The sequence below is a fragment of the Microcebus murinus genome, chromosome 17, assembly GCF_040939455.1.
Source record: "Microcebus murinus isolate Inina chromosome 17, M.murinus_Inina_mat1.0, whole genome shotgun sequence".
Lineage (NCBI taxonomy): Eukaryota > Metazoa > Chordata > Mammalia > Primates > Cheirogaleidae > Microcebus > Microcebus murinus.
This window is the reverse complement of record NC_134120.1, coordinates 44,286,710-44,313,942: the sequence shown is the minus strand read 5'-3', so window position 1 is coordinate 44,313,942 and position 27,233 is coordinate 44,286,710. Positions and strand designations below refer to the sequence as shown.

Below are 27,233 nucleotides of genomic sequence, written 5' to 3'. Positions count from 1 at the left end.
GATAAAAATAATGTTAATACAAATAAGCAAAGAACCAATGAGCCCCACCACACCCCTGCTGTGTCACACACTGAACACATGCGCACAGGTTCACACACAGTCCTACTCATAATCATTTTACCTGCAGAGCACCACTGTTAGAGGCTTGCTGGATATTCTTACACTTCATTTCTACATGCAGGGACTTTTTTGAAAAAAGCAAAAGTAGATTTCTGTTTTACTTTCTGTTTTGGTTTGTTTTCTCATCTAACGCTATGTTAGTCATCTTGCTTACTTTCCGTGATCTTTCCATTTCATTAAGCATGCATTGATAACATCACATCACTGACCAAAAAGTTTCCACTGTGGTTCCGTAATCCCCTACTCTTGGTTTTAGAGAGCCTTTGTCTGTTCTCCATTTAAACAACACTAAATTAAGTCCTTGCAGCTAAATATGTGTGTATATAAATCCTCAAGATATAATTTTCCAAATGGATCCCCTTGGTCAAAGGATAAGCACATTTTTCAGGCTTTTCATATATTTTACAAAATTGCCCTCTAGAAAGGTTGACAGTACTACTAGCAGTGAAAGAGAATGAGCAACTGCCTCCCCCAATGGATACTGAAAACGATCAATGTTTTAAATATTTGCCAATTTAATAGGGAAAATGATATCATTTTAATTTACATTTTTGTTTAAGATTTGGATTATATTTTTTCATGTACTTATTGACCATTTACAAATCTTATTTTTTGAATTTTCTAGATCATTTACCCATTTTTTTCTATTTGAATGTTCATCTTTTATTGTTTTCTTCTGTTTGTACAAAATTCTTTTATAGAAAATTAATCCTTCATAGTATATGTTGCAAATATCCTCTGTTTTTTGCTTGTTTGTATGTTTTTGGATTCTGTTTTTGATAATTCTAGGTATGCAGTAGTTAAATTTTACTGTAGTTCTGTCTACTATTTTCTCCTTTGGAGTTTCAGCCATTGGTATCATGCTTAGAGAGGTTATATAAATGTTTATGCATATTTTCTTTTAGTACTTCAGTGGTTTTGTTTCTTACATTCAAGTCTTTATTTTGGTGGAAGTTTGGAACCTAACCTTTTTGGCAATTTTGCATGTCACATACCAGATATATTTAAGGTCAGCATGTAAGGCAAAAATTGACCACAGTTCAAATAACCCTGAATATCCCAACATCTCATCTCTCAATAATCCAGGGCCATGTTGCATGAAATATATGTAGTTTTTGGTTCCACTGCTGAACTGTACTCAGTGTGAGAAGTTCACGCTCGGAGAGGCATGAGGAGCTGGAGCAGCTAGGGGAACAGCAGGTTCATATGCCACATGTCATGGTCACTCCAGGGCGTGTGCTCCGTGAGTGACCTGGGGACAGACATTCCAGCCGCTTTTCTCTCTCTCTCACTCTCATGCTCTCACATTCTCTGCCTCTCTCTCTCTCTCTCTCTCTCTCTCTCTCTCTTTTACCAAGTCCATTTAGTGAATTCACTAAAGCTAAATGTGTATGTACAAAATGTCTGCATACACTTGGATTTGTTTCTGTACATTTTATTTCATTTCGTGCCATTTTCACTGCTGTATCATTTCTGAAAGTATGAAATGCCTTTGAGTATTTGGTTGAGCAGATACAAGGACTCCCCTTGTATCTTTTATTTAAAATGTTTTGCTTAATTATTCTGACAGATTCTTTTTCTGGATGAATATTAAGAGAGTTTGACCAAATTTTCTAGAAAACAGAAAATTAATTCAACCAGATTTCCTAGGAAGGCATGACCACTCTAGACTGGGGTTATCTGAAGTGTTTACAGACTGAATAGGACTTCGGCAGGTCTAAGGGATGACTAGAACCCAGGGGAGCCAGGAGATTGAGGTGCAAGGCTGGAGAGGATGGCAACGTGTGGAAGGTGGGGGCTGCCGTGTTACGGGGACACGGAGCAGCAGCTAAGGAGCCCAGACTCTGTCCTGTGGCAAAAGAGACAATTTAAGATTTTTCTAGTTTCCATTTTCCATTTCAGCAAAAGGAACATTTGTCACACCTGCCTCACATTTATCATTCATTCTTTCTTTCAATGAAAAATGTATGGCGCTTCTAGTATATGCCTGGCATAGGGTAAAGCCCTGGACACACATGAGCAAGTGGAGCACAGACTCTGCCGTCTTAGGGCTGTCCAGCCCAGTGGTGGACAGACCTAAAAATGAGCCACTACAACAGCGAGAGCTGGGAGAACTGGGCTAGGAGGGCTGCAACAGGAGGGACATCTGACCAGTGAGATTGGAAGGCGGGTGGGGGCACTGGGGAGAGATTCCAGGCTGTGTGATTTAAGAGCCACAGGACTCACACCTGGACAGGCTGCCTAATGCACTTCTTCTGGTTCTTCACAAACACCAAGGAAGCAGAAAACAGCAGCAGGCTCGATGAGACATCCATTTGGCAGGCGGCTCATTTGAAGAGAGATTTTTAATTAACAGTTCTCCTGTCAGCTTATGTTTGTTACAGTCGGTGTCTCAAGAAAACAAGCTATTGTTTCTCAAAAGTTTTTAAAGCCTTTTTCATGGATAAATACCATTTTAATGTCAACATTCTTCATTTGTTAAACATGGATTCTGCACCCAGACTAGTCATCAACTAGTCCGTGATAAGTACAAGGACAGTGGAGGGTGAAAAGTAGGAATATATATTACGCAGACGCTAGTTGGGTAGAAGAGGCACCACTGGCCTGGGGGAGGGGTAGGAAAGGCTTCCCAGACCTCACCATGCTCTTATTACCTTTTCTCCCTCAGTCACACCGAGCCACCAATGACAAACATATTCTCTCTGTGTTTGTTGTACCAATGTCATCTATGAAATTAGGAAGTTTTACTACAGTCCTTTGTGTTTAGCCACTACCATAAAATGAGAATAAAGGACGAGTTATTTCTTGTAATAAGTAAGCAATGGTTTGCAAGAATGAGGAAGAAGTGGAATTGAACTTCCTGAATATTTATATGGCTTTAATATAGGGTACTTTGTAATTATGAATCTTTTACATGGAAAGTTTAGATCTAGGTGAGACATCTAGAAATAAAGTATTGTAGATTATAAATCTGAATGGCATGGTTTATTAGGTAGTACCTGGCTAGTCACAAAGTAAAGCCCTATTATTAGCACATTACCAACCCACCTAGTAGACTTAGATAAGTCTCCTCAGCCTAGTTATGGTCTTGATAGTTAGGGAATACATAGGCTTTCTGCTTCCCATCTACTTTCTGAAATGCAATAATTTCCAATGATACCAATTAGAAAATGAATGTTTCATCATGTCTTATAATGACAGCCACCGTTTATTGAGTGTCTATTATGTGCAGGCATTGTGCTAGGTTCTTTGCAGCATTATCTCCCATCTTATATCGATTGGCCAAAATAGGTTATCATTAGTCCAGTCATTTATTTATCCATTCGACAAATACTTATCTGGCACCTAATATGTGCCAGGTACTATCTAGGTGCTAGGGGGATACCTTAGTATGCAAAACAGTGAAAAAAACCCATGTCTTTGTGGAGCTTAGGTTTCTATGGGAGAAACTCATAAAGAAACCAAAGCTCAAAGCCCAGCAGCCCAAGATTACACTAGGAAGTGGTTGAGGCAGGGTCCCAGCCAGGTCTTCTTGGTCCTGTGCAAGCACTGTAACCATAAATGCACACATGAATTATGCAGACTTGGAAAAATACAATAGGAAATATTAAGAAAGCCCTCCTTCATGCAAAAATTTGAAATTATATGAATCTCTAAATTTTTTTCTATGAGGAAATTCAAGGGGTAAATATCTGTGTCAAGAAACATTCATGCTTTCAAATCTATGTCAGCATTCTTCCCATAGGGTTACAGTATCGCAAACAGAAAGCTAGAAGCTGAAAAAATACAAGGTGAGTTATTTAGCTATTTCTCGTCTTTTCTGTATTTTGTAGGTGTGCACCGGGATATTTCGGGAATCCACAGAAATTTGGAGGTAGCTGCCAACCATGCAATTGTAATGGCAACGGCCAGTCGGGCAGTTGCCACCCCTTGACTGGAGGTAAGACCGCCACACTCCTCTGCTAACCTGCGTTTGTAAAACTGGCGTCAAATAACAGGCTAAGAAGATAAGCACAAATTTTCAGGACGCATAATACACAATTCCAGCTAATAAATTGTCCCCTTGTTTTAACAACCCTGGAAATACTTAGGTAGTATTTGCAGATTTGGTGAATAACTTACTTCAATTAGGTGTTTTTTTTTTAAGTAAATTGTTTTTAAAATTCAACTAATTTTAATTAAAATAATTTCTGCCCCTACTTTGGTGATCTTGCTGAGATGTCCCTTTGAGGTTGTAGGGTTGTAATCACATCTTTTTTTCACGTGTAGATCTGCAGTCAGACTACTTTTCCTCTTATAGCAATACATGTTCTGGGTTGTGAGTAGGTAATCGGGGTGGATTTTACACACGAAGGAAAAGATGATTAATAGGAATTAGGAGGGTTCATTAGCAACAACTCAGAAAAAAAGGAAGATTACCTCTTCCTTCCTTGACAGAGATACTAATATGATTTATCAGGAAAATGCCACTGATATAACGTAACACCAAACCTTAGATAAAATCTCTCATCTTATAGTCACAAGGTGAAGAACTAACCCTGGATGTGTGGATTAGATCTGGTCAAGTGGCGATTCCCAAAGCAATGTAGAGTGAAAGGTCAATGCCGGTCTAGAGTTGGGTGTTGTCTTGCCTGAGGACTTCATCCTTGGCTACGTCTTGTTCAATACTTTTGACTTGGGTGGAATGTGGAAAGCATACCTACCCAGTTATCAGATGACACATTGTTGAGAAGAATAGTGTAGGGGCCAAGAAAAAAACTTGCCCTTCACTCTCTGAAGGTTCACTGAAAATCTACGTACAAAAGGCAGATCAATAGGAGAAAATGCATACAAAATTTTATTTTAATGTGCCTAACACAGGAGAATCACAGGAGACTGGTTACCCTGTAACTCAGTGGGGTACAGATGCTTCTCTTACCCTTCTTCATCAGGGAAAGAGAGATGGGGAAATGTGGATGATTTTAAGGGGATAGTAAATGATTTCAGGAGGATTTAGTGGGCATGGAGAACATACTAGGAGGCCTGGGACAAAGTCTGTTGGGCCCGCAGAGCAGATGACAGTTCATGACAAAAGTCTGTCCAGGTGTGTAGACAGACTTCAGTCTTTCTTCCTGTGATATGAGTTCAGTTAGTGAAAACTCATGAGGCTGCCAGAAGTAATTGTTTTCTTCTTTGGCAGGTCTGGACTATGAGCAGATAAGGGGGTATCAGAACAAAGCTTCTTCCAGCATCTGCTGGGCTCCAAGGGCCTTTGATTTAAAATAATCAGCCACGGCCGGGCGCGGTGGCTCAGGCCGGGCGTGGTGGCTCACGCCTGTAATCCTAGCTCTCTGGTAGGCCGAGGCGGGCGGATTGCTCGAGGTCGGGAGTTCAAAACCAGCCTGAGCAAGAGCGAGACCCCGTCTCTACTATAAATAGAAAGAAACTAATTGGCCAACTAATATATATAGAAAAAATTAGCCGGGCATGGTGGCGCATGCCTGTAGTCCCAGCTACTTGGGAGGCTGAGACAGAAGGATCGCTTGAGCCCAGGAGTCTGAGGTTGCTGTGAGCTAGGCTGACGCCACGGCACTCACTCTAGCCTAGGCAACAAAGTGAGACTCTGTCTCAAAAAAAAAAAAAAAAAAAATAATCAGCCACGAGGGTGCCATATTTGGGGGTGAAATTCCCCAGCTCCTTCCGTAGCAAATGCCTCTTATGACACATTTGGAATACAAAAGGGCCTCTACAGCCTGGAATGATGGGCCAATTCTAACCAGACAAAACTGTATTAAGGACATGCATGTGGTCTGATAGTTGAATGGAAAAAAACATCAACCTTTAGCTATGTGATAAGTGAGATGTGGTTAGTAGCAGGAGGTGTAAAAAGGCTTAAGGTTGTCATCAGGTGTTAGCTCAGTGTGGTTCAAGGGTGTGATGTGGCCCCTAAGAAAGCTCATGCTATCTCTACCAAGTTCTAGTGTCCAGAGCCAAGCGTCCACCGTTCCATGGTGCTCTGCTCACAGAAGTCCCCATGTGAGTGTTATTTTTGTCTTTAGAAGGCAGTAGATGAGCCATAGTGTGTTCAGAAAGAGTGTGAGACTGTGAAGGGACTTGGAACCATGCCACATGAGGAAGGACTGAGCATGGCAATGAAAGGAGGACCCAGAAGGGACCTACTTGGCAGGCTGGTATAAGGGGAAGGTCGATCTTGTTCTCTGTGGTGGAAGGGACAGAACTTATAGCAAAAAGTGAAAGCAAGAGGGAGATCTATTTTCAATCATTCTAAGGAAGAAGTGCCAAATATTTAAAACATTTAAAGATGAAATGGATTGTTTTAAAAGGAGGTGATTTCTATTGTGACTGGAGCTATTCAAGATGTTTCAACATCACACACAACTTACTCATGGGATTAATGCCTCCCTAACCCTCATTTCCCCTATTCCAGTAACAAAAATAAGCAACCTGAAATGAGGATGGTAATTATTTGCTCCAAAAATGGAAGAAAATGCCCATGTATGAGACTACCTTGTTTATGTAAACTTTTTTTTTTCTTTTTTATTATTTTTTTTCCATCCTCAACTAATAATGTACAGATTGCTTGGTGGTCAACACTCAAGTTTGTTGGGAAAATTGCATTGATAAATCAATCACCCAGAGAAACTTCATCCCCTATAAACTGCTCAGGGTACTGTGGGAAATTGTGAAGGCAATAAAACCGATGTTTCCTGGCTGGAAGGTGTTTACAGACTAATTGAGGAAATAAAAGTGCCACAACTATATAGACATATAAGAATGAGCAAAGATTTTTAAAAAGGATGAGTAAGAAGAAACCTATGATTATATATAATAAATTAAAATGTATACAAATATACATAAAGGAAATGATTGTCTTTAAGTGATAGGATCAAGGGTGATTGTTTTATTTTTCTGACTTTCCTAAATTTTCCATTAATGAACTTAGTTTTTTACAATCAAAATAAATGTGGTTTAAAATGTATGTGTATACACACAAAGTGTGGAATGTTACTGGCTGCTGAGAAGAACAAACATGAAAGCCTCTTGTAGCATGTCCAGGAAAATGTCAAGCTTCGAGTTTTGCTGTGGTGAAGTTAGATTAATTCCCATAGGGAAGGGAAAGGGCATGTCTGTATATGAATGCGTGGCATAGGGACAAGAGAAGAAGTGGAAAGAGTAAAGAATGTCCCAGGATGTCCACAAGGCTTTCCTGACTGTAGCTGAGAACCTCAGCTTTTATGTGCCATACGTAGTTGGCAGTGACATTGTGTGCCTATGTCTATCACAGCATCTGTCACTCTGTTTTGTAATCTGTCTGTCTCCCCCATGCGACTGTTAAATCACAGAGCAGCAGTGATTTGTCTTGATACCTTTATATTTCCAGCACCTATCACAGGCCACGGCACACCATGGATGCTCAAAGGTGCTCAGTGAATGTTGGTTCATTGTTTTTGCATTATACTGGAAGAGGCATGAACATATGGAGAAAGCCTTAACACTAATAATTAAGAGTTTTAATTTGATAAGAAAAGCATGGCCTTTATAGAGATGACGCTTTGTAGAGAAGAAATGGACTGTGTCATCAGGGAGGCCACGTGAGAAGTTCCTGCAGGAAGCCTGCTGGGAGCTGACAGAGCTCCCTGGCGATGGCAGGGGCGAGGGGGGGAAAGAAACAGCCAGCAATGCTGAGTAATTGGGTGACTAAAATATTCCAAAACTAGCTTTTCTGAAAGGCAAGTTAAGAAGCAGATGAAGAATAAGTTTAATAACAATATCTCCTTTGGTTGTTTCTTGCTTTCAGACTGCATAAACCAAGAACCCAAAGATGACAGCCCTGCAGAAGAGTGTGATGGTGAGAAAACAAAGTCCCTGCCTCTTTTCAGGTGGTGGGTTAGTGTAAAACATGTGAGCCCTGTGCTGGGACATGCCATTTCTAGTCTGGGAAAGCCATGGTGGGAGGAGGACTACTTAGAGTCCCTTCCAGTCTCTCTCCACTACTGGCTGTATGACCTTTAGCAGGTGACCTTGCCCCTCTAAGCCTCAGTTTCATCATTTGCTAAGTGGACATAATAACTAGACTTGCCTCATAAGGATATTGGGGAAATGCTTGTAAATGCCTATCACAATGTATATGGAAATAGCAAGTTCTCCATAGGTAAAAGCTATTTATTATTGTTTTCTGCACTTACAAACTAAGCAAGGAGTTGCATGGAATTGCCATTTCTTTTTAAAATGCTCCCTGTGTATAGGGCTCCTTTTTCCAAAATATGTATGCATCCCTGCCTGAGAAGGCCAGGGCCGTGACTTTTGCCTGTGACGATCTGAGTACATGTATGTGAACCGGGCTGCACAGTCCCTGTGCTCTCTGCATGCCGGCAGTTCCTGTGCAGCACATTTGCCTCTAATTGTGGCCCCTGCAGATTGTGACAGCTGTGTGATGACCCTGCTGAATGACCTTAACACCATGGGCGAGGACCTCCGCCTGGTCAAGTCTCGGCTGCAGGGCCTGAGTGCCAGCACAGAGACTCTGGAGCAGATGAGGCACATGGAGACCAAGGCCAAGGACCTGAGGGTAAATGCCCTGCGGCCCAGCGTAGACATGTGGTGAATGGATGCGGTGGGAATGGGGAAGAGGCTGCCTCCTTCTAAGGCTTGAGGGTTTCCTCCTTCCTCTGATCCAAATGAAGATTAGATTTTTCCTGGTGGAAAGTATTTGTGAATACACAAAACTAACACTTCTGCGTGAACATCTTTTACTTACTGAACATGTCTGGGCTAATTTTTCTAATAGAGCCTTTGTTTAGTTCAATGACTTGCATTCAGAAAACTCAAACACAGATTTGTGTTAATTTGGTGTTAATTCTTTAAATGTTTGATAGAATTTTCCAGTGAGCCTGGGATTTTCTTTGTTAGAAGTTGTTTTTAATAAACCTTAAATTCAATTTTTAAAAGATAGATATGAGACTAAAACCACACAGCTAGTACATGATGGTTCTAGAAGAATTCAAATCAAAATTAAATTCTAAGACCATGCTTTATCCACTATACCTCTTAACTAGCTGTTCTGCTGACATTCTATATAGTAATGCGCCTTAGTTTTTCCCTAGTAAAATTATAATAAAACTGTCCTTTGCCATATCATACAAATAGTGTAAAAATTCAGTAGGAATAAGTATGAGAAGGGAAGTAACATTTTTCAATGCTCATGCGCACAATGATATTTTAAAATACCTTAGCTCACTTATCACCAAAAGTAACTTTGCAGCTCAATATTATAATCCCCAATTTACTAGTGGCAGAGTAAGACTTAGTGAGGATCATCTATCTACTAAGTAGTAGACCTGAGGATTGGATTTAAGTCTGAAGTCTGTTTTCTTTTATCCAACACTGGCTCTGACATACATATGGAAGTAATAGTATCATTTTTTTCTTGTAAAATCTTTCAAGATATTAATACTTTTTCTAAAAAATTGAAAATAACCACTGCTCTAGAGATAATGTACAGCAATGTTAGCATCTAAAAGTCATGAGTCAATTTAGCACTAAAAAAGAACAACAGACCTGGATTATGGTCCTGAAACAATCACTGATCAGCCATGAACAAGTCACTCGACTTCTTTGGGATTCCATTTTCTCATTTGTAATGGGCTGTTCAACTACATGAACACTGAGTTCCCTCCAGCTGTATTAGATTAGATTCTTTGAATCTAATGGTTTCTTCAAAAAGTAGCCATGTGCACTGCTTTTAGTATTATCAGGTTTATTATAAATGTTTAAAAACTATATTTATTTTAAAATCTGAAAATGAACCTATCAGGTAAATAGTATTGCCCTCATTTCTGTAAGGTCAGGTCATTAATTCAAATAAAGTGTCTCTTGTATATTGACGTTTTGCACGTTTGCAGCTTTACTTTAGAGCCATATCACTATTTACATCAGAAAATAGGTTCTTCATGTAACCTCTTTCAAAGAACCACATTTTTTCCTGTGAAACCAGCATTGGTCTTGCTAAGCGACTCTTTTCATTTCATTACTAGTATTTAGTCTAAATTTCTACTCTAAAGTGACATCGACTTTGTGTTTTGTTTACAGAATCTGTTGTTCAGCTACCGTTCTGCCATCTCAAATCACAGATCAAAAATTGACGGCCTAGAAAAAGAACTGAGTAATCTGAATCGTGACTTTGAGATTTTGCAAGAAAAGGTAACATGTTAGGTTAATTAACTACTTTTTTTCCACTTTCAAAATGTTTTTAGGTTTTTTTCCCCAATCAATTAGTTACTAATCAATTTATTTTTCATGTAGGCGCAAATGAATTCCAGAAAAGCACAAACATTGTATAACAATGTTGATCGGACAACCCAAAGTGCAAAAGAGCTGGACACGAAGCTTAAAAATGTCATCCGGAATGTGCACAGTAAGCAGAGTCACTCAGCCCAATTAAATTTTTTTTGTTATATAAGCTTTATTGTACACTGAAAGAATTGCCTTTAAGAGTTCTACATGATGAGAAAGATCCCATAGTGATACTAAAAAACTAATATGAAACCTCCATAAAAATTTCTGCCTGTTTTTTTTTTTTTTTTTTTAGTCTGCTGGATCCTAGAATTCCCAGTTCAATAAACTACTTGATGTTTTTTTAGTTCTCTTGAAGCAGATCTCTGGGGCAGCTGGAGAAGGAAACAACGTGCCTTCAGGTGACTTTTCCAGAGAGTTGGCCGAAGCAGAGCGCATGATGAGGGAACTGCGGAACCGGAACTTGGCCAAGCACCTAAGAGAGGCAGAAGCGGAAAGAAGAGAGGCTCAGCTCTGTAAGGACATCCCCAAATTCTCACATCCAGGCCATTCTAATTGCTTTGAAATACAATGTGCAAATTACAGTATAGTGTTCCCAGTGACAGGTGGAAGGTCATATCAGCAAATATTACTTACTGTTGGAGGGTCACGTGGTAAAAATGGGCAGCCCTCCAGGAGATCAAGAGTGTTTTCTCCAAGTTACCAAGAGGCTATAGAATATAACATCTTACCATCGTGCAATAAAAAAGAAAAGGTTCTTCCCCTAGAAGTTAGCTATTGATACTTTCCCCCCTTTTTAGCTGCATTTTCATTTTTCTGACATTCACTCACCTCTTTCCAATTTTCTGATTATATCATTTTTAACTGTCACCACTGTTGGATTTTCAAATCACAAATTGATATTAGCCTTACTACTGGTTGAGTATCCTTACCCAAAATACTTGGGACCAGATGTGTTTCAGATTTTTTTTCCAATTTGAGAATATTTGCATATACATAATGAGATCTCTTGTGGAATGAGACCCAAGTCTGAACAGGAAATTCATTTATGTTTCATTTACGCCTTATACACGTAGCTGAAGGTAATTTTGTACAATAGTTTTAATAATTATGTGAAACAAAGTTTTGGCTGCATTTTGCCTATGACCTGTCACATGAGGTCAGGTCTGGAAATTTTCTCTTTGGGGTACCATGCTGGCACTCAAGAAGATTTGGATTTTGGAGCATTTCTGATTTCAGATTTTTGGATTAGGGATATTCAACCTGTTTTACACAAAAATAAATATAGAAACTAACTGAATGTATCTAAAGGTTTTGACTAGGGAGAATGCCCCATTAGTTGAAAACTGAGAAATATTAGTTTGGTGCATATTTTTTCAAATACTAATATTTGTTCTCTAATAAAATGATGTATAAGTGGTTAATATACAGATAGTAGCAGTTTTCTTGTAGCATGTTTATTGTTCAAATTTAACATTGGTCTCAGCTTTTAATTGTAGGAGGGGTATTAGCAGCGAAAGGAACATGCACTTTATACTCCGCAGCTGCAGTTCAAGTCCCCAACCTGACTCATCCCATAACCTTGGGTCAATCCCCTAATTTCTCAGAACCTCCATTTCCTTATCTAAAACATGAAAATGATAATTACTGTTGTCGTATGGTTGCCATGGACACTAAACGAGGCCACGTGTGCAGTGCACATAGCAAGTCTGCACAAATGTTACTTTTCTTCCCCATTCCCTCAAAAGTTCAAGGAAATTCATGAAATGAGTAGAAACTCAATTCCCCTTCTGTAGTCTTTATAATTTAGCCTCAATATACTCATCTCCTAAGTGGAAAACATGAAGTGATGTATTGCAGTGTTGAACCGGATCCGGAGCTGGCTGGAAACCCACCAGGTGGGAAACAATGGACTTGTGAAGAGTATGAGGGATTCTTTAAATGACTATGAAGCCAAACTCAGTGACCTTCGTGCCATGCTACAGGAGGCAGCTGCCCAAGCAAAGCAGGCCTCTGGCCTCAACCAAGAAAACGAGAGAGCTCTGGGAGCCATCCAGGTGAGTTCACAGTCTGGAGCTGCTGTCTTCCAGTAGTTAGGATGGGGAGAGGAGGGATCTTTATTATTAATAAGGTGGCATAGCCAGGTACCTGTCCGTATGTCTGCTTATACCACCTCAGACGCCGATCAAAAAGGCCTGAGGCATTAAATGTAAAATCTAAGTTATTTCTACTCTTCAGCTATGAGAAAAGATTCTGAATTTCAACCACAGACAAAGCAGTGCAAACTGCTTTATCCCCAACCCTGGCTGCAAGAATATTGGAGGAATAATGTTGCCAAATACATGAGAAATTAGTGTTGTTATAATTAATCCAATGATTATGTTTTAAATAACTGAATTTTTGTGTCAGATATATAAATATCATCATCACAATCACCAGCAAGTCATCTTAAGCTATTACTTGCTTTATAGGAAATAAAAACACAGCATACAGAAGCTGCAACAGTAGAATTTAGAGCTCCAGATTTTATAGTTTATATTTTGAATGGTGAACATTGTATGCTAAAACAATAACAAAAATGTGAGGGGTTATAAAATGACAGTATGATCCAAGTTGAATAACATAGGACTGACCCCAAAAGAGGAGGAAGTTGATAAATGAAAATAAAGGCTGTCTTAGTGGATGACTCTATGTTTAGTTTCCAAAGCCTCTTTAAATAGTAACACCTCTGTGTGAAGTCACTGATTATGCCAAGAGTAGGGAGCAGGATCCAATTTTATGGGTCTCTGAACTTTGGCCGCCTTCTAGCTTGGCAACCTCAGGTCCTCTGTAATCTCTCATTCAAGTGCCTGCTACATCCTCATTGGCACTGGCGTATAGAGCGTGCTGATAGTGGGTGATGGTTCATCTAGTTAAAATTCTTCATCGTGTTCCACAAACAAGACCGTAATAATATATCTACCATATTGGCTAAGTCAACCCCTCCTGTAGAAACCTCCTCAACAGTGATAACAATTGTTTCATCAGCTATATTAATAGTTTGAGGAAACTGACAACATGCCTACATTGCAAACAGAACTGATGTCCCATCACTTTGTAGTATGATCTTTGGGTTCAAGAAAGCATTCTGACTCTGAAATCACTTGTATGCTGTTGTCTGATAAATATGTCTTTGTCTTCTGATACTATATCATGGAGCTCAAGCAGATATGCCTTTTATTCTCTCCAGAGACAAGTGAAGGAAGTAAATTCCCTGCAGAGTGATTTCACCAAGTATTTAACCACTGCAGACGCATCTTTGCTGCAAACCAACGTGGTGCTGCAGCTGATGGAGAAAAGCCAGAAGGTAGAGAAGATCGTTTGTTCTCTAGAAAAATCTAAAAACATTTAGATTTACCAGAAACAATTATATTGCCAGAAAATAGTGAGATGGGCTAACCTATTTTTTTTTCTCTCAACGGTTATGTCTTTTATTTAATAGAAAGGAATTCTCTGAAGTTAACTAGGATTATCCCTTGGGGAAGGAATATAAATGATATGTCTTCTTTATGACAATCTGTATTACCTAATTTGTCTACAAGGAGCAAATCCCTTTTGTTATAGCAACAACAAAAAATTATAATGGTATTTTTAAAAGAGCAAGCATAACTTTATTAACAGAAGACCTTTAAGACTTGATGAAAGATTGACAAAATTTCTTAGTCCAATGGGGATTTTGAAAGTGTCTTTTATAATAGCTAATCCTAAATCATAAAAAAATTCCTTTGGTTTAGTACAGCTATATATCAATGATGACATTGTGCTTTTGTAAAAGTTACCTAAGATGTCCCCACCATAATGAGACTGCTGAAGATGATAGTAAAACTTGGTGGAGTATTACCAATGCCACTATCTGAAGTAACCAAGGATAGTGGTTACTGATGTGATGAATGGGTTTAGAAAATACAATTTCTCAGAGTTTGAGAAAATGGCATATACATTCTTTGCTTGGAATTATACTGTCTTTGTTTACTTGGAAAAAATAGGAATATGAAAAATTAGCTGCCACTTTAAATGAATCAAGGCAAGAACTAAGTGACAAAGTGAGAGAACTTTCCAAATCTGCTGGCAAAGCATCGCTGGTGGAGGAGGCAGAAAAGCACGCGCAGTCCTTAGGAGAGCTGGCAAAGCAGCTGGAAGAGTGAGTGTGTGGCAGAGACCTGCAAGGCTTGGGGGCCCACAGCAGAGTCAAGTCCGCGCCCTGGGTTAGTGGGGTGGCCAGAATGGGGCGGAGGGCGGGGCCAAGGCCAAAGCCACGAGGCAATACTGAAGCAGACAGCGATGTGGGGGGGAGCTAATTCCTGGGCATCTGCTAGGGACGGAGCTGCAGAGGCCACCGCCTCAGGTCTCCTTGAGGGCGGGCGTCAGGGGAAGGCCGTGGGAGGACCTAACGTGTCCCATCTCCCAGGATCAAGAGAAACGCCAGTGGGGACGAGCTGGTGCGCTGCGCCGTGGACGCTGCCACCGCCTATGAGAACATCCTCAACGCCATCAAAGCGGCCGAGGACGCCGCCAACAAGGCCTCCAGCGCGTCAGAGTCCGCCCTCCAGGTGGGCAGCTGCGTGGGCAGCTTATCTAGATTGGCTCTAGAGACAGCCCATTTTCTTATTTTCTTAACGTGTGCACCGAGGGATATAAAAAAGCATTATTTTAAATCAGAAATTGTTTAATAGAATAAATTACCCATATCTTGCTCTGGATATGGGTAATTTCTGAATTTGGCCATCTCATGTCTATAGCACAGATTAAAAACTGTGAAGCCAGATAGAAATTCCATTTAAATGGTATAAATTTAAATAGAATAAGTTACATATATCTTGCTCTAGATAGGGGTCATTTCTGAATTTGACCATTTCATATCTGTAGCACAGTTTAAAAACTGTTTCTGAAACCAGATAGAAATTACACTGATTATCGATTTTGAGCCTATAGGCTCAAATAATAGGTCCACTTCCCCAAGCCGTGTATGTCTATCTAGAGCCCTAACTGTATCTTGTAGAGAACAGTCTAACTCCCTTCTCCCTGTGAACTTCATCCTTTAACAATTAAAGATGAGGGTTTAGTCTAGGATGAAAAATCTTACTCTGTGTCTCTTAAGATATGGGATGTGTTTAAGGCTAATAAATGCTTTGCTTTCAGACAGTGATAAAGGAAGACCTTCCAAGAAAAGCTAAAACCCTGAGTTCCGACAGTGATAAACTGTTAAATGAAGCCAAGATAACACAGAAGAAGCTACAGCAAGGTATTGGTGGACAGGGGTAGGCATAGACAGGGGCTGACTTTAAATGACCCATGGGACAGGATAGACAGCCCTAGAAGAAAATGTTCTTTTTGAATCTCAGTGTCAATGCAGATTAAATCCGTGATTTATTTTATCAATATCATGCATCCACCCAATATTCTAAATATCTCCCACCCATCATACAGGAAATTAACTGGGGCCTTATAAATATTAATAGGCCTATTTTGGCCTGGCCTTGGGGAGAGGGGCTATTTTAATTTCATTTGCTGATGATCATCGCATTGGGAACCCACATATCAAGATCATTAGTTTTGTGTCATTAAAGCAGCTGCTTTTAAGTTTCTTTTATTGTTTTGCTTTTTCTTAGAGACAGGGTCTTTCTCTGTCGCCCAAGCTGGAGTGCACTGGCATCATCATAGCTCACTGCAGCCTTGACTGTTGGGCTCAAGCAATCCTTCTGCCTCAGGCTCCTGGGTAGCTGGGACTACGGGCACAGCACACCACCACACCCAGCAAATTTTTTTTTTTAGATGGGAGTCTCACTATGATGCCCAGGCTGGTGTAAAACTCTTGGCCTCAAGTGATTCTCCTGCTCAGCCTCCCAAAGTGCTGGGATTATAGGCATGAGCCACCACCATACCCAGCCTCAAAATTCCTTAAGTCCAAAGATATTAGCAACTATAAGTCTCAAAAATCACTACCACTGTGAAGCATGAGAATTTTTAAGCACAAATTTTATCTTTGGAAATTTTTCATATATTTTATTTAATTTTTTTCTAAATAATTAAACTGCCTCAATCTCACCAAGTTACTGTGTTCTGAAAATGCTGTCTCAAGTTTCTCTGGTCTTTTGTGGTCATCCATGAGCCCACTGCCCTCACTCAATCTCTTAGTCCTTTCAAAGGGGGTAGATGATGCCTTTGTAAATTAATTCCTTTCTTCCTTCCTTTCCTTCATACTTTGTTTCACATTTTAAAAAATTAAATACATGAAAAATAAAATACAAAAAATTTACTAACATACAATCATTTGTTTAGCAAATTTCAAGAATTCGAATTTCCTGACATCTGTTGCTCTCTTTAAAATTTTTAGCTTTAAAGTGGTCTCAGTGTTTTAAACAGGGTTAGGATGCTGACTGTGTTGCTATGTAAATCAGTCTGGAATCAAAATTTATATATATAAAATCATATTTCATCAATATGTTCTTAAAGTATTTGCTGGTTATTTTCGGTGACCCAAGGATGGCAAAATTATCAGCTAAGAATGGCTGCTAGCTCCTTCTCTTTCATGAAGTTTTAAAAAGATGTCAGTTTGGAAATGAATGGAAACAAACAATGCTTACTTTGTGTTTATATTTGCTTGGGAGAGGGTCTCTCACCAACACTCCTCTCTTGTCCTCTGTCTGAAGAGGCATCCTTTCTGCATTATTCATTCATTTGTTCATTCATTCCTATATTGATTCAATCAGCAAATATGTACTAATATTAAGTCCTGACTAGTGCCAGACCTGGCGCTATATGCTGGGACACAGTAGTGGATATAACAGACACATCCTTAGCTAAGCAGAGCCTTTTGCTCTGAGAGGAGTAGAAGTTTAGCCTTCCCCAAGTTATTCAGCCTCTCCCTTTCTTCTTGGACATTTCCAAGGAGCCTGTTGCCACAAGGCTCTGATGTGCTTCTGATCTGTGAGCTGTGGGTCTGGACTCGTGCAGTGGGCATCTCAGAGCTGTGGGTCTGGACTCGTGCAGTGGGCATCTCTGGGATGACCCCTGTGCCGACACTGTCTACTCCAAATACCAATGGAGATCAAAATGCACAAAGTAATCACCTCTTGATGCTTTATTTTATTTTAGAAACCATTCCAGCTCTCAACAACCTACAGCAAACCCTGAATATTGTGACAGTTCAGAAAGAACTGATAGACACCAATCTCACAACTGTCCGAGATGATCTTCGCGGGATACAGAGAGGTTGGCATCTTCCTAACCCACTGTACATGGCTTCGTCAGTTGAACGTTTGAGACACTTAAACCTCCCTATTTGTGTGTGTTAGGTGACATTGACGGTGTGCTCAGTAATGCGAAGAACATGGTCAGAAAGGCCACTGATATAACAAATGAGGTTCTGGATGGGCTCAACCCCATTCAGACAGATGTGGAAAGAATTAAGGATACCTATGGGGCCACCCAGAGTGAAGACTTCAACAAGGCTCTGACTGATGCAGATAACTCAGGTATCAGGCACTCTCCGGCTGGGATGTCTTAGCCATTCTCTCCATTGTCATGTGCTTTGGTCCATTTCAATTCTTCCCTGATAAAGTCTGATATCAGAAATTAAAACATAAGAGATACATTCAAAGAGTATAGAAATTCTATTAGTTAGAACCAGATAGGATATTTTAAAATTTTAATCCATTGATAACACTATTGATTTTATTTTTTATAGAGTAGAGATATAGGTTACTGAATCATGAGGCATTGAATTATGATTGATATTAAGAATCAGAGAACAAAGATTTTTTTTCCTATAGTGATCAAGGAAAAGGATTTGGTACCTAGATTGCAGAATAAAATCCACAATGTACAGTAGTTCAGGGAGTTGTTCCAAGACCCCCAGTGGATGCCTGAAACATCAATAGTTCTGAATCCTATATATATTGTTTTTTCTATCCAACAACCAGACAGCTACTACGTGCCTAATGGGTGGGTAGTGTAGACAGTGTGGATACTCTGGACAAAGGGATCATTCGTGTCCTAGGTGGTAATGGGTGAGATTTCATCCTGTTGCTTTAAAACTTACAAATTGTTTATTTTGGGAATTTTCATTTAATACTTTCAGATGATGGTTAATGGCAAGTAACCTCAGAAAGTGAAACTGTGGTTTAACAGGTGGACTATTGTACTTCATTATGATCCATCCTGTTCAATATTTGAGGCCTAAACATGTCACTTGATAAATACTGTCAGTAAGAACATCTGCATTTAACCTCTTCTCAATGCACAATTTTAAATTTCTATTTTCTAATCTTACCAACAGTGAAGAAATTAACCAATAAACTGCCTGATCTTTTGGGCAAGATTGAAAGTATCAACCAACAGCTGTTGCCCCTGGGAAACATCTCTGACAACGTGGATAGAATACGAGAACTGATTCAGCAGGCCAGAGATGCTGCCAATAAGGTGAGGTGTCCCCACGTGGTCCATAGCCAAGGCTAGTTTTTTGATAAGTTACCACATTCATCAAGAAAGGAAAGGCACTTATTTACTCAAGAATTGATTGTCCTTCATGACCTTATTCTTTGATTGCTTAATTTACAAAGGTTGATTTCCTCCTGTCATACTTTAAAAGTACACATGACCTTCATCCCCTAAATTATCTGGTATGCCAGAGGTCTGAAGCAATTTCCTTCCATTGAGTTTATTCAGGCAGAAAGAAGTATTTGCTTCTAGGCCCCAGTTGGTAAACTGTTATTGCAAGTTCAAGTGAGGGTTCTATGGTCAGAAATTGCCAGCATGATACTGCACTGCTCTCTCATTGTAACTTGAAAGTTGTGGAATTGTCTTTGTTGGGGCAGGAAGACATGGGATTACAGCAATTTCCTACCCCTGAAGCACTGATTCATCAGCCTTTCTCATTTTAACCTAATTGAGTTTATGACGGGCATCTCTGATGATTTGTTTGTCCTAAAATAGTATAAATGGAATTTCTTCTGTTTTTCAACAGTTCCTAGCCAGCTGTGTGTGTGATATTTGGAGGGAGAGAGTTAGGAAGCCAAATCAGTATATCACTGCCCTGGAGGCATCGTGGTTAATTTCCTAGGTTCTATATTGCTTCTTTGAAGCCTCAGATTCTGCCCTTTCTTCTAGGAAAGAAAAGTATTCCCAACATAAAACCTTTAGCAGGAAAACAAAGAACATGAGGCAAAGTTTAGAAGAAAATACCTTTTTCATACTCATACATGCTTTATAAAAACCACATGAATAAGAATGTGTTCTAGCTTCTGCCCTTCTGCGTTCATTTGTTAATACATTCAACAAAATTTGACGTGTATTCTAGCACAGTGGTTGAAAGCTAATTGAGCAAGCCAGACTGTCTTGGTTTTCATTCTCGCTCTGTCACTGTGAGCTGTGGGACTGTGGGACTCTTCACCCGTCTGTGCTTCCATGTCTTCATCTGTAGAGCAGAATAAATAATAGTACCAGCCTCATGTGATGGTTAGATTATTAGATGAGCTAGCATGGAATAGTGCCTGGAAAATAGTAAGTGCCATGTTAGTGGGAAAACATAAAATAAAAAAAAATACAGGCACGTGCTTTTGAACACCTAGTTTGCACAAGCTCTCCTTTGCGTTATGAGGGCACAGATGTTATTAAGTCCTCGTCCTGAACTCAGGTTGTTCACCAGCTGCCACAGGCAGTTTCTTAGACTCTGCTAAGAAGCTGGGTAGAGGTATGTTATGTGTGTCTTGGAAACACCCGCTTCTACCTGCAGAGGCTCAGAATGGCACTAATGAATAGCACTAACAGACATGTGTAACTATGTTCATTACAACATGGTTTATGATCACAACAAAAAGCCACACATTTACATTAGCAAATGTGAGTGACTCTAGCCGTGTGTATCAACATGGATAAATCCAAAAACATAGTGCCAAGCAGAGAAAGCAAGTTTAGATAGATGTGTCCAGATGGATACCATTTATATAAAAATATTTAAAACATAAAAATACTAGTTACAGTTTCTAGATAAATGCATATTTAGTAGAAAATATTAAAATTTGCATGGGAATTTGCATGGGAATCCAAATCTAGAGTAGTGGAGACCTCCGAGAAGGGAGAGAGGGGAATGTGGACAAGAGGCTTCAGTTATAACAGAAATGTTTCCATTCTCAAGATGGTGATGCAGATATAGGCATATTCTCCATATTTTTTGGTATACATAAAGTATCTTCTTAATTAAAAAAAATTAAAAAGAACAAATAGGAATTTGCCAGGTGCTACAAAGCAGAAGGGCATGCCATGAAAAGACTCCTAGATGTGGTTGGGCATTCTGAAGGGCAGAGGGTGGGTAGAAGAGAGAGGCATAAAATGAGCCCATAAATGTGGGTCCCCATCACCAAGCTCCCTGAGTAATGGCTGCATATACATATATAAGGTCCTTGATAAATATTTAAATGCTTGCTAAATAAAATGTGGACTTGGTGTATGTCTCATTCTGGGAGTGTTATTCTTTCGATTGTTAGGGAATATTTATCTTTTGTGTTTTAGAGCAAGCTTGTCCCACAGACCAGCACTAGTCAGAGAACTTTTGTTACTGGTATATTATATATAAGTATAAAGTTGAGAGTAAATGTTTGGAAGCTTTTAACAATTTGAATCACCTCAACATGCAAGCCTGTGGTCAGTGGGCTTGCATTTTGTGCACGACCTTTATTACATTTTTTTAGTAATTTAATTTTTAACGTATTTTTTGCAAAAGTATTGTCCATGACAGATTGGAGGGGGAAAAATGGTCCTTCACCATTGAGAGTTTACGAAGCGCTATTTTCAAGAGCCCTGATGCACTCATTTTTTAGGACTGAATGCCTGTAATAGAGGAAACTATAACATGTAATATATTCATGGGAAACAGTTCCTTTAAAAGTGCATTTGGAAAATATCTTTTAGGTATGACATATCTACTGTATGCCAGGCACCATGCCAAGTGCTTGCAAAGATGTTAGCTCATCTGCACAAAAACCTTCTAGGGCTGTAATTATCATTATTATTATTATTATTATTATTATTGCTGGCACAGAGGATTAAATGCACTTCTCAAAGACCCCTGGCTAATAAACAGGAAGAACATGAATGCTTTATTACCCAGATCCTGAAACAGTTTTATGAATTTATAATTCAGATCTTGGAGACATTCATACTCCCTCACTCCTTACCAGTAACAACTTGGGAAAGGCTGATATGTAGTTAAGAGGGATGGCTGCAAAGTCACAAAATACCTCTCTGAGCATACTCACTTTCTTCACAGGAGAGTGTTTGACAACCATGTAACTTACTCCTCACAGGTCGCTGTCCCCATGAGGTTCAATGGTAAATCTGGCGTCGAAGTCCGAATGCCAAATGACCTGGAAGATTTGAAAGGATACACATCTCTGTCTTTGTTTCTCCAAAGACCTGACTCCAGAGAAAATGGGGGCACTGAAAATATGTTTGTCATGTACCTGGGAAACAAAGATGTAAGTATTGCTCAGACATCTCTCTTGTTAAAAACAGAATATGTTTTTTGAGATGTGTACTTTTGAGGCATGTGGCACAACTGTGTCATTGCCATTATCACAGCAGGTAGAAATCCCACCAAGATGTCAACAAACCCCACTGCCTCCTGCTCACCTCCCCACTGTGGTGGCTCCCATCAGGGGCCTCCCCTGCGTCATGGACTATTAGCTGTTGGCAGATAGAGAGGCTTCACTCAATGGGTTCAGCATGTGGGCACATGTATGTGTACACATGAAGACATACACACGTGGGGAAGATGATTGGCACCACACTACCAGGGTAGCAGTATCAAGGCCCCCTGGAAGCCAGCAGTAGTTCCTTCTCACGGAATTATGACCCTGTCCTCTTCCTCAGAATGCCCAGCTGGGACCCTTCCTTAAGTCTGTGAGATAGGGAAATGCAAGGATGAGGACTGGGGTGGAATGAACCCTCTCCTGCCTAACCGATAAGAAATGCAGTTGCCCCATCTCTTTATTATTCTAAATTCATTAAACCACTCTTGTCACAGGCATTTTGAATGGTTGGTCTTAGCTTTTAATCCCTCCTTTTAAAATACATTTCTTGGACTTAACTGTTAGAGGAAAAGCTAATCACTGACTAGGTTAGGATACAGTTGTTGGAAAAGAAATGTCTGAAATGTGCTTCTTGAAAATTCTGCCCAATTAGGAAACTGTTAGTTCTCACTAGTGGACATTGCATTTAAAGTTTCTTAAGATCAACACTATTATTAATTACCCCTTCATGCTTCAAAGTGTTGGTACTTTATTTGTACCTTTCTTATATTGCTTTATATTGTGGCAAAATGCTTATTACTTTATTCCTTCAGCAAATTTATGCCATATACCTACTATATGCCACATCCTGGATTTATGATAAACAAAAATTTATTTCTGGAATGTACTTAATGCCAATGTACACTTTAAAAAATGGTTAAAATGGTAAATTTTACGTTGTGTATATTTTATCACAATTTAAAATCATTTTGTTTCTCCCTTGATATGCTCACGTTCAAGCAAGGAAGAAAGATACATATGTAAGTGGCCATGATAACATAGAGGTATTATAACAGAGGCATGCATGAAGCGTTAAAGAGAAGGTTGTATGGTTCTGGAAGAACACAAACAGCTGATCTCCCTTACCAGACTAAACTCTATGGACAGCTGAGTCCGTGTCTGGTCCCTGTTTATGGTAGATGCTTGGCAGATATTTATAGATTGAGCACATGGAGGAATGAATAAATGAGTGCACCGTAACATGAGCAAAGACAGCTCAGACATTGTTAATTAAATTTTCTGTATTATTCAACAATAGGATGCACCTGGTTTATTCTGTCTGCCCAGGGCTTATTGCATAAAACCCATTAGCTATTTGAAATGCATCCTCTTGGGGTGGAAAGGTGAGAGAACATAGTGTGTGAAGTGTTCTGAGGTGGCCTTTCTGTGTTCAGGCCTCCAAGGACTACATTGGCATGGCGGTCGTAGACGGCGAGCTCAGGTGTGTCTACAACCTGGGGGAGCGCGAGGCTGAACTCCAAGTAAACCAGATCTTGACCGAGAGCGAAACTCAGGAAGCAGTTATGGACCGGGTGAAATTCCAGCGGTAAAAGTCCGATCCACTCTTGCTTTTTGTGAACCTGACCTGCACTCACCAAACTTTTTTCTGATGTGTTGCCGAACCCATTTTTGGTGTCTTGGCTTTGAATTTTTGAATTTTTTTCATATAACTTTATTATCTAATTTCTTTTTTCAACAGAATTTATCAATTCGCAAGGCTTAATTACACCAAAAGAGCCACATCCAGCAAACCAGAAATGCCCCAGTTCCATGACATGGATAGCGGAAACAGCAATATGCTGCTTAATTTGGATCCTGAAAATGTTGTATTTTATGTTGGAGGTTACCCCCCTGATTTTAAGGTAAGTATAAATGTTATTTCACTGAGTGAAAATATTTACATTTTAATTTGGCATAATGACCTCATGTCTATTTTAATTATTAATTACATATAAAATGGATTTAACTATACATTCTTAAAGCACATTCTAGTGATAATAGCTAGCACTGATTGAGTACTTCCTCTGGACATTGTTATAAGCTTAAGTATGTTAATTTAAATAAGTATCATTATCATTCCCATTTTACAGATGACAAAACTGAGGCAGAGAGGTTTAATAATTTGCCTGTGGTTATACAGCCAGTAAATAGCAAGGCCAACCATCTGGCTCCAGGGTCCACATTCTTAACCCTTATGCTGTATTGATTGTTAAAAATGATAGATTTATACTATTTTTTTCTAATCAACCTGATTATTATGCTTTGCTCTGTTATTGGAAGATGTTTTGTTCTGTTTCATTTTCAGCTTCCCAGTAGTATAAGATTCCCTCCATACAAAGGTTGTATTGAATTAGATGACCTCAATGAAAATGTTCTGAGCTTATACAACTTCAAAAAAACTTTCAATCTCAACACAACTGAAGTAGAGCCTTGTAGAAGGTAAATAAAACCTAGAAACTAGTGTCTCTATAACTGGAGCTTTGGTCCCTTGGGATATTTTTACATATAATAAAGGGATGGGCCAGTGAGATACTGTTGATGTCACTGGTTGCTTTGGGCCAGTAGTTTTTAAATTATCCTTGGGTGCAACACTGGAAGTCCATCCCTAAAATCTAACAATAGCAGTCTTTTACTAATTTGTATAAAATATTAGATTGATAGAGTTTTCTCAAGTTTTTAAAAAATAAGCTTTTCTTAAAATTTTGGTAATTCCTACCACAAAATAGTCAATGTTATATGGTACCTGATTTAGGCACAAAATTATAGATTTACTGTACATTTTAAAAGTTAGTGATCCACAGAGTATACCATGATTTTATAGGTACTCTGCCTTTCTGAACCTTTTGGAAAACTACTGCCTTGAGCTCCTAACTTTCCCTACAATTAAACAAATTTGGACTATGCTAATATGAGGCAGACTAAGTATTTATTACCCAGAATAAAATTATATTTCAAGTTAATAATTTCTCACATTTTAAGGTGTGGCTCGAAGGCTACATCTTCCTAATTAGACATTTCCAAAAGGGACTCTTGAATATTAACCTTTGTTGAGCTAGGGGGGTTGATCGTCATAGAGTGTTAAGAGCACATCGGGAGGGAAAGCTGGGTGTTTTAACATTTTAGAGATGTGTCCTCTGCTTTGAAAAATTGTGACAACTAGATTGCATATTCTTAAACCCCATTTTTCGGAGAGCAGCATCTCGTATGAATAAGCAGCTTGGGTGGGTAGCCTTTGCTTCTATGTTCTAACTTATGGTGATTGATGTTGACAGGAGAAAGGAAGAGTCAGACAAAAATTATTTTGAAGGTACAGGCTATGCTCGAGTTCCAACTCTACCAAATGCTCCCTTCCCAACCTTTGGACAGACAATTCAGACTACTGTGGATAGAGGTCTACTGTTTTTTGCAGAAAACCAGGTAATTTATAACAAGTATCCAACTACTACCAAATATATCCATTCTATTCAGCAATTTTGGGATAACTAGATTGTTATAAACCACAAACTAGATCTGAAAAACAATATGCAAATGTTACCTGCATTTTTTTCCTAGGCCCAAGTGTACTTTCATTCTGTTGGCTGGGGAGTGTGCACTTTAATGAGGATGTGTGCCTTTAAATCAGGAATTTGAGAACATGCCACCAACATGTGGGAGAAATCTCCCCTCTTCCTGTTCTATTCCCATTGTCAGTTTTATTCTTTGGAACCTACTGCTTGCCTAATAGTCTACTTATTCTGCCTCCTGGGGTCTCAGATCTAAATGGTTTGACTTCCTGCTTTTGCCATCTTGGTCTGACTCTTGCCAGGCTGTATGGAATTTCATCTTTATGAGCCTGATGCTTGACTTCAAGACACTGAAGATTCTCTACTTTCAAGCAGCTGAGGTTCCTGGGGACCATCTTTAAATCCATTAGGTTAGAGAAGTCCAAAGTGACACTCTACAAGTGATCGTCAGCACCATCTGCTGGTCAATGAAGAGGTGGTGTGATGTCTGCCCGGGCTCCTTTATAGCCCCAAGGGCCTTGAGTTGAACGCTGCAGAAAACAGGAGCTTCTGGAGTTGCTGTCACAGGGAATATTTCTGGAGAAATGTGGATCAGCCCATCGACTCTCTGGTCTGAGAACATGGGATTGATATGGAGCCTGGGATTTTACCAGGCCCTTCTACTTGTAAGTTAGGAACACGACCTGGTTCACTAGACCCTTTAGGAGATTCCATGGCTGGACCAGTTCTGATGGTTTGGGAAGGTCCCAACCAGCCCAAAGAGAGCTGAGAGATCACATAGCATCTTCAAGGCAGGGTGGTTGTTTTCCAAAACAAGGTCTTCTTTGTACTATATTTTGAAGTTCTTGGAGACTAAGAACCAGACATACTACTTATATTAGAAGAAAACTTACATAATTTCATTACATAAGAAATGGTCCAGAGAGCTGCTGAGTAATACCCAGATGTTGGTGTTACTCCATTGTTTATGAGTTGATGAACCCTAACCCAAAGACAAGGTTTAGGGTCCAGATAAGGACTGATTTTCCTTTTAGATAAGGACTATGACCTTAGACTTCAAAGAGAGGCATTCTTATCTTTAGGGAACTATGTAAGCCAAAACCTTCAAGCCCTAAGTCAGAAATTCCTCAGCACATCTTCCCATTAAGAATGTAGCTAATCCAGGTATATGTTTTACACCATGTGGCATGTAGTAATGCCCAAGAAGACAAACACAGCTCCTGCCCTCAAGGACTTATACTCTAGAGGCGAAGACAGGTGTTAAAGGTATGCTGTTAATAGGTTAATTCATCACAATTGTGAGGAAAAATTAGGACTAAAATGAGAATGTATAAAGTAAAAGACTTTTTTGAGCAAAGGGTGCTTCATCTGAGACCTGAAGGCCAAGTAGAAGACAGCATTTTTCTAGGGACAGAGGGACAGGGCAGAGGGGGTTCCAGGCAGGGGGAGAGAGAACACAGGGGACTGAATGGTGGCCTGTGAGAGGGAGCACCAAGAAACGAAGCTGCAAGCTCAGGACCTCACAGCATCTGCCAGGGCATCAGGGCTTGATCCTAAGAGCCACAGAAAGTAACTGTGCTCACACTGGTGCTTTCGAAAGACCACTGTCACCATAGAGGGGAAATGGATTCCAGAGGGGATGTGGGGAGACCAGTGGGTTATTGCTGTACAGTCTGGCACAAGACCTTTGTGGCTGGGACTAGCTGGGGTG

At 39.6% G+C, this 27,233-nt stretch overlaps 1 protein-coding gene across 2 annotated transcripts in view; it reads left to right on the top strand.

Moving 5' to 3' along the window:
• Positions 1-27,233, top strand: part of LAMA3 (laminin subunit alpha 3) — a 225,649-nt gene that overhangs the window by 166,878 nt on the left and 31,538 nt on the right. For both annotated transcript variants that reach the window (XM_075993589.1, XM_020282436.2), the window contains 19 exons: positions 3,954-4,060; positions 7,919-7,969; positions 8,538-8,689; positions 10,210-10,320; positions 10,423-10,534; positions 10,761-10,928; positions 12,274-12,470; positions 13,643-13,759; positions 14,439-14,593; positions 14,861-15,002; positions 15,592-15,694; positions 17,548-17,664; positions 17,748-17,927; positions 18,731-18,873; positions 21,756-21,926; positions 23,414-23,565; positions 23,719-23,881; positions 24,325-24,458; positions 25,292-25,436. In XM_075993589.1, the coding sequence (XP_075849704.1) occupies positions 3,954-4,060; positions 7,919-7,969; positions 8,538-8,689; positions 10,210-10,320; positions 10,423-10,534; positions 10,761-10,928; positions 12,274-12,470; positions 13,643-13,759; positions 14,439-14,593; positions 14,861-15,002; positions 15,592-15,694; positions 17,548-17,664; positions 17,748-17,927; positions 18,731-18,873; positions 21,756-21,926; positions 23,414-23,565; positions 23,719-23,881; positions 24,325-24,458; positions 25,292-25,436 (2,620 nt within the window). The remainder of the gene's footprint in view (positions 1-3,953; positions 4,061-7,918; positions 7,970-8,537; positions 8,690-10,209; positions 10,321-10,422; positions 10,535-10,760; positions 10,929-12,273; positions 12,471-13,642; positions 13,760-14,438; positions 14,594-14,860; positions 15,003-15,591; positions 15,695-17,547; positions 17,665-17,747; positions 17,928-18,730; positions 18,874-21,755; positions 21,927-23,413; positions 23,566-23,718; positions 23,882-24,324; positions 24,459-25,291; positions 25,437-27,233) is intronic.